This window comes from Ovis canadensis, chromosome 2, assembly GCF_042477335.2.
Source record: "Ovis canadensis isolate MfBH-ARS-UI-01 breed Bighorn chromosome 2, ARS-UI_OviCan_v2, whole genome shotgun sequence".
NCBI classification, from domain to species: Eukaryota; Metazoa; Chordata; class Mammalia; order Artiodactyla; family Bovidae; genus Ovis; species Ovis canadensis.
This window is the reverse complement of record NC_091246.1, coordinates 60,247,193-60,255,000: the sequence shown is the minus strand read 5'-3', so window position 1 is coordinate 60,255,000 and position 7,808 is coordinate 60,247,193. Positions and strand designations below refer to the sequence as shown.

At 59.3% G+C, this 7,808-nt stretch overlaps 1 protein-coding gene across 1 annotated transcript; it reads left to right on the top strand.

Moving 5' to 3' along the window:
- The first annotated feature begins 4,330 nt into the window (after positions 1–4,330).
- Positions 4,331–5,605, top strand: FOXB2 (forkhead box B2). Its single transcript, XM_069579379.1, has one exon. It carries the CDS (start codon positions 4,331–4,333, stop codon positions 5,603–5,605), a length of 1,275 nt encoding a protein of 424 aa, XP_069435480.1.
- The last annotated feature ends 2,203 nt before the right edge of the window (positions 5,606–7,808 follow it).

Genomic DNA, 7,808 nt, shown 5'->3' with positions numbered 1-7,808 from the left:
ATCACGTGAGCGAGATCCCGAGCCGGCCTTCTCCCACCCGCCTCAAGCCCTTATTAGGGCTAGGGGTTGGGAAATGAATGGGCGTTGGAGTCCGCTGGGGGCCGGGCGAGAGGCTGGATGGGGTGACAGTGAACGTGCCTGGGAGAATCCCAAATGTCGCTAACTCAGGCAACCATCCGCACGTCAAAGGTCAGTGGATAAACAAAGAACCTATGAAAATCGAGATGAGCGAATGAACTTTTACCTTTTTCCTAGTCCTGCACATCGTTCTAGCCCCATGGGTCACCTGCACTCCTCCTCACGCTGGGCACAGCTGTCCACGAAAGCTTTGGGATCGTCTGGCGTAGACCCAGGCTGAGGGGGTGCGTGGGACCTTCTGCGGAGCTGGGGGAGGGGGCATAAAGGAGAAAGAATGAATAAATAGTCCCTTCTAAAGTTCCACATCGTTTTCTGGCAAATTTTTACTCCCCTCTATAGAGCCAATTAAACGCAATAAAAACTTGCAAGGAACTCCTCTTTCTAGCCGAGCGTCGCCAACAATTGCCTAAGGGGTAAACCAAATACGCCTGAGATAATTACACTAAGCCCGGGGCGATGATTTGCCTGCCAGCGTCCTCAGCGCCAGCCAATATTTGTATAGCGTAGTGGTTGTTTTAAAAAATAAAAAATTACACGCGGAAACTTGAAACCGACTGGTTGGTGCCAGGGTGGTTACTTGATCTGTTTTTCTTGAACGGGGGTCTGTCTGCAGGCAGCTGGAGCGCGCGCGTACCGGCCCCCGCCGGTGCTGCTGAGCGCCTGCAAAACTTGCCGGAATTAAATCAACCTCGGGGGAAGAAGGGGGAGAGAGGGCGGGCGCACCCCCCGCGGCGGCCGGAGCCTGGCTGCCAGGCCCCGCGCCCCCGGGAATCCCCCACAATACTCCTCGGCCGCGCTCTCCGCTGAGACGCGGGCCCGGGCCGCGGGAGCTGGCTGGGGCTTCAGGGCGGGGAAGTACTTTGTACTCTTTGACAAGTCCACCCGGACGAGGAAGCGTAAGGCTTGGGGCTCTCGCTCGACCTCCGCGGCTCTGTTTGGGTTCGAGCTGCTCGGAGCCGCTCAGCCAGCTGAACGCCGCAGGCTCGCCGAGGTGGAAGGTGCCGGTCACAGGGCTCGCGCCCCCACGAGGTGGTGGCGGCAGGTCTGTGGGCCGGGCTGAGCTCACCCAGCGAGTGTGCGGCTCCAGCGGTAGTACTGAGGTTGTATGCGCCCGCGGCTGGTCCGGAACATCCTTCAAGGCCCCCTCCCCTCGCTGTCCCCAGACGCCTCGGAGTCCAGTTGCCAGACGAGAACGTCCTCAAGCTGCTTCCAAACAGGAGGCACGGCTTTTGCCGGAGTGCGCGGAAAATATCTTTTAACAAAATTTGCCGCTGCCCGAGAGGCGTGCGGGGCCAGGGCAGGAAGAGCCTCTGCGCTCCGGGCACGCCGAGCTCCCACCAGCAGCCTTTCGGCTGCTCTTGGACCTAGACAGGGCTGTTCTTGCACCACATCCGTCAAGGGAGAAGGGGACACCCGGCGCCAGCGGGCTCTAGCTGTCACTGTAACTGTGGACCTCCTAGGAATTTTTCCATGACTGCTTGAGGCCAGGAGGCCGTCTGCTGCTTGGTTCTTTAAACTGCATCAGCAGACCAAAAATTCCGCAAAAACTCCACTGGCGGAAGGAGCGTTCCCGGCTTGAAGTGACAGCGAAAGCATCCTGCTCTGAAAGGGTCTCCTTTCCTTAGCACAAACCAAGAAGTTGCTCTTTCCCCCTGGGGCCCTCTGGCACGCTCCACTTTTAACGCCTATTCTAAAAAGTCTGCGGACCTAGAAAAAACTGGCCAAATAGCACTAGCCAGAAATCCAGCTCCTGCCTGAAGATGAATATTGCGAATCTGTTCCGCTCACCGCACTCCTGCAACCCGACGGGCGAACAGCCCTTCTACTCCTTTTCTTGGGCTGCTCACCAAACGTCGGAAGCTAAAAAACACTTGACCTGTGTCGTCAAGGCGGAAGAGCAAGAGGCAGCCTCCGAAACAGAATGGGCCAACAGCCTTCTGCCTCCAAATTTAGGCACGGAATAGAAGAAATTAAATACAGAATGATCCACAGTGCTTAACTGCTTTTTCCTCAAATCTCCGAACTGGAAGGCACCCGTGAAATTTCCAACTTAACACATCTCATTTTACAAATAAACTGAGGCCAAGAGACAGAAGAAATGTATGTGTACCTGCAGATACATATATATGTCTATATGTACACATACAATCTCCAAACTCTGCTTTTCCTCTGGCAAGGACAACCAAAACCAGAGTATAACTGCAGGTTCTCTCCAGTCAGTTGGGATTCGCTCATGGGTGTGCAAGAGAATGTGGAACAGGAAACTGCCTCAGGAATCCCATCAAGCATGGGGACCTCAGCGCTATGGCTCTCCAACCTCACAAGTCAGATCAGGGCCCTGTGGATTGATCATTTTGACCTACTATTTAATTATTTCCTTCTCCCTCGATGTGCTGAAAATAGCAAGACTGCGCTCTGACACACCCAGGTGATGAGACCTCTGAGCTTCCAAGCCCTCCTTCTGGCCCCCAGCTCAGAGGTTACCACCCAGAGAAACGCTGTCCCATCCACCCGCTCTTGGTGAGGCCTCCATCCATAAAGCCCTTAGTATCTATCCAAATTTCCCAGCTACTGTCAGTCTCTCTCACTAGACTGCGGTTCTGGAGCGCAGAGAGCTGTTCCAGGCCTCCCTGTACCAGGTGCCTATCACTGGGGCCGACACTCAGTTGGCGCGCAATAAAATTGTGATGGAACTGACATTTGGTGAAAACGTCCCTGTCTCGCCTCTGCGATAGCTTCTCCTTCCAACCCTCCGGCCTTTGAGATTACGTGCAGAGAAGAGGTCACGAGGCCACACAGCTGTGAACTTGACCCACAGTGGTTAGTCCAGGAGGAAAGAAGTGTAAGGAGAGAGAAGACCAGAGCGGGTAGGTGGGAAGAGGGAAGCCTGAAAGGGCGGGGACAGGCGGGAGGTGCTGGAGAGGAACGAGAAGGGAGTCTCCGGTCCTCCTCTACTGTGCGTCGCGACCCGGGTAGGGTGCAGTGGCGGGGACCGTACCGGGCACCATGCTCCACCCTGCGAACAGCCTGCGCCCCCTGCCCTACTCCGCCGCGACTGGGGGCTGCGGAGCCGGTGGTAGAAGCTGGGGGTGGGGGCGCCCGAGCCGAGGTGGAGGAGGGGGCGGGGGCGAGGCTCGGCGCCTTCTCGCCCCTTCTTCAGCAAGAGACTCGGCGGCGGCGGCGGAGTCCCTCAGCCTCGGTCATGTGATAGTCTCGAAGCGCGAGCTGCGGGGGTCTCGGCGTCTCGGGGACCATTACAAAACGCAGTCAGGAGAGCGCGTCGCTGCCACAGCCGCCGCCGCTGCCTCTCCAGCTCCAGACCGGCCCGGGAGAGCGGCTGCAACTGAGCGGGCCGGGCCAGCCCCGCGCCCGCCTGGCGCTCGCGGAAGCCCCTCCGCCTGCGCCCCGCATCCAGCGCCCCCGCCCCTCCTCAGGGTCTGCAAGCGCCGCAGCCTCTACAGAAACCTACAAACTTTCCCCCGACCCCCCCAACCCCGCCGCAAGGCGACCGCCTACAGCTCTACCCCCTGGATCTCTGCTAGCTGCCGGAGAGAAGGGAGACGCCGGCTGCCAGAGCCAAGCTCCCTTCTCCTTACCTCGCCTCTCCTCTCCAGGAGCACGAGAACGCACAGCGGATTAAGGGACGGGTCATCGGGCAGCGTGCAGCGCGCAGTTCAGTCCCGCCGCCCCCGGCCTCTTGCACAACGAGCGCCAACTCGGATTTAAAGGGCCAGTCTTGACTGCCCAGTCCTTCCTTCCAGCTCTTTGGGCCTGCGCTTCCCTCCGACCGAGAGAAAGACGAGACGAAGCCAGAAGGAATCACTGCTCCTCCCGACTGCTCCTTCGCCAGTTCCCACACTTAACCTCTGGCCACCCGCGGGAAGACGCCGGGGGTTGGCGGTGAAGCTGGCGCGCCCCGCTTGCGACTGTGCGCACGGGTTCGCAGCCGTCGAGGCAAGAAGTTGCGAGCGTCGGATTACTAAATTGGCTCTAGAGGCCAAGCGCGGAGACCACGGGCAGCGGGGAGAAGGCGGGAGAGAAACGGCGAGAGGGTCAGGGGGGGAAGAGGGCGGGGTGGCGGGCCTGGGAAGGCGGAGTGCAGGTTAGTGAAGACAGCCAGGCCCCGGGAGTGGGGTGCGGAGCGACGCTGCGGTCCATTGTGGGCCAGAGGGCGGTGGAGGCGCCGGGGGCGATGCCGCGGCCGGGGAAAAGTTCGTACAGCGACCAAAAGCCTCCCTACTCTTACATCTCGCTGACCGCGATGGCCATCCAACACTCAGCGGAAAAGATGCTCCCGCTGAGCGACATCTATAAGTTCATCATGGAACGCTTCCCCTACTACCGCGAGCACACGCAGCGCTGGCAGAACAGCCTGCGCCACAACCTCTCCTTCAACGACTGCTTCATCAAGATCCCGCGGCGGCCCGACCAGCCCGGCAAGGGCAGCTTCTGGGCATTGCATCCCGACTGCGGCGACATGTTCGAGAACGGCAGCTTTCTGCGGCGCCGCAAGCGCTTCAAGGTGCTGCGCGCGGACCACCCTCACCTGCAGGCTGGAAGCACCAAGGGCGCGCCGGGCACTGGGCCCGGAGGGCACGTGCACCCCCACCACGCGCACCACCCGCACCATCACCACCACGCCGCGGCGCACCATCACCCTCACCACCACCACCCGCCGCCGCCGCCTCCCCCGCCGCACATGGTGCACTATTTCCACCAGCAGCCGCCTCCCGCTCCACAGCCGCCGCCGCCCCTCGCTTCGCAGCCCCCGCAGCAGCCTCCGCCGCAGCCTCCGCAGCAGTCTCACCCCGGCAAGATGCAGGAGGCAGCGGCCGTGGCAGCGGCGGCAGCCGCGGCGGCGGCGGCGGCAGTGGGCAGCGTCGGGCGCCTGTCCCAGTTCCCGCCCTACGGGCTGGGCTCGGCCGCTGCAGCCGCCGCGGCTGCCGCCGCGTCCACGTCGGGCTTCAAGCACCCGTTTGCCATCGAAAACATCATAGGCCGGGACTACAAGGGCGTGCTGCAGGCGGGCGGGCTGCCCTTGGCGTCGGTCATGCACCACCTGGGTTACCCGGTGCCAGGCCAGCTCGGCAACGTGGTCAGCTCCGTGTGGCCGCACGTCGGCGTCATGGATTCGGTGGCCGCGGCTGCCGCCGCCGCTGCTGCCGCGGGGGTCCCTGTGGGCCCGGAGTACGGCGCCTTCGGGGTGCCGGTCAAGGCCTTGTGCCACTCGGCAAGCCAGAGCCTCCCCGCGGTGCCCGTGCCCATCAAGCCGACTCCCGCGCTGCCTCCAGTGGCCGCGCTGCCGCCGACGCTCGCTGTCCCTGGGGCCTCACAGCAGCCGCCGGCGCCGTCCACCGTGTGCCCGGCGGCCGCCGCCTCGCCCGCCGCCCCCTTGATGGAGCCCACCGCCCCGGGCGCGGCTGAGACCAAAGGCGGCTCTTTGCACTCGGTGCTGGTGCACTCTTAGGATACCCAGCGGGTTCTCATGGACAAACGCCCGGCCCGGGACCGCCCGCCGGAGAGGGTGAGGGCGCCCTGCCCAGGTCGGGCACAGCTGGCGAGCCGTCTTTGCGGGGAAAGGAAGGTATTTAAACAGACAAACCAACCCGAAAGTGGATTCTCCAGTGGTATGAATAAATATAACACTGTGTCTGTGTTTATACTATATGGTACAATCAGATTAATGAAAACCAGTTTTCAGGTAAGAGTTTCTATTGTAATTAATATTATAAATCCATAAGTTATGCGGGAAGGGAACAGAAGAGTTTAAGCCTCATTCGCTGACATACTGGAAATGGATTTCGATTCTTATTCCCGGGAGCAGACGCCAGCAGAGCTAAACCTCCCTGGGAGAAATCCAACAGAGAGTGAGGCTGAGGCGGACCTCAGCCACCGCGTTTCTGCCGGCGGATCTCAACCCCAGCCAGCCTCCCCTCGTGAGTATTCCAGACAAAACTGCTATTCACTAAGGAAATCTCGTTTTATTTAAGAAGGAAAAGAGGGAGCATTTGATAATGTTATTTTCCTGGTCAGTGAAATGGACAAGGACACGGTAGCATGAATAAAGCCTGGGGTGGGGGTGGGGGGGATAGTGGGAACCTCACGAAGGATCTTGGGAAACAGTTAAGTTTCTTGGCTCTGACCCGAGGGTCGAGAAGGATAGAAGCAACGGCTAAAGCAATTAGTTTGCACAAAAGAGAAGGGCCGCAGCTTAAAGCACAAAGCCTCAGATCCCAAAAGTAAGTTCGGAAAACATAACCAAAGAGAGATTAAAGGAGACTTTCTACCTGCAATTTGTTTATCAATCGGATGAGACCAGTGAGGAGCCCCCAGATAATGTGAATTCCCATGATCCGTTCCACTTCGGATTTTTTTTTTTAATTACTTCCATCGCTGGATTTTGTTCCCGTAACTCTAGAATGCGAGAAAAACCTGCCGTGTCACCCGACAAGATTGCTCTTAACGTTTCCAGGAGCGTTTCGTGGCCGTGCCCTCCAGCCTCCTTGGGACAGACGTGTGAGGATGACCGTCGATTTGGTACCATTCCATGTGCTGTTTGGGCGCGTTCGTCTTTCAGGCGAACTCTTCAGTTTCAGTCGGTGAATGGAAAAGAAACTTGTTTTGCCGCTGTTGCTCTTCCTCGTTTTTGAGCCCCGGAATAGCACTTTACTCGAAATAAACGTTTGGGAACGAATGGGGGCGGGTAGGGAGGAGGCCGCTGTCCTGTGCCCCGAGTCACCTCTGGCTTGTGTCCGCGCCGCGTTCGGGTCGTGACTTTGTGCCAAGTTCATGTCTGCCTGTGTTGTACGCGGTGTTCTCCATTAAAGCTTCTCTCCGGATGTGCCGGTGTAAAGGTGTTTCGCTTCTCAAGAGCCGAGGCCGCGGCGTGTGTACCCACTGGGGGAAAGTCTGGGGACATGCCAAATCCTCCTCTTCCCTTTTCATTTCAAACTTGTGAGCATCAAGAGGGTGAGTTCACAGGAGGAGCGGCAGCACAGGCTTCCTCCTCCAGGGCTCCTTTTATCAGTTGGCGCAGTAACTGCGTCTATACTACCCAGTCTTCCGCTGCTTTCCTAACCGAGCTCTAGTCCACCTCAGTGGGAGAGGCCGGATTAGGGAAAAACAAAACAAAACAAAAAACCCGCAACAAGGAACTTTCTGTTCCTACATGAGGTTTATTAGCAACACAGCATCACCAATACCCTTTCCCTTTCCTGAGGGTTTCTCTGACCCTCTGTTGAGAGTGGGCCGCGGCCGGGTGGGTCCCTGTGTCATTGGATGGGTGCCGCGGCGTCCCAGTAAGTCTGGGGGGCGGGCTCGTGGCGGGGAGGAGGGCGCCCGGACACCACCACTGCCGCCGCGGGCCACAGTCCCAAGAAGCGCGCGCCCAGCCGCGGCGGCCTAGGGAACCTGTTGCGCATCCTCGGCAACCTGGGTCATGGGAGAGCCGGGGGCCCCGCAGCCAACCGCAGCCGGTGCTCGCTGGAGAGACCCTGAGGGCTGCAACCCCGGCGGACCTGCGCGGGGAAGTGGTGGGGCACCTCGAACAGGGCTCCATCTTGAACCAGCCCAACAGCAGCCCGCCTCTAACCTTTTCATCAGAAGAAAATAAACAGCCAACGAAATGACCTGCTCACAGTAATGACACTAAGGGGGTTTGCATTGCTTCT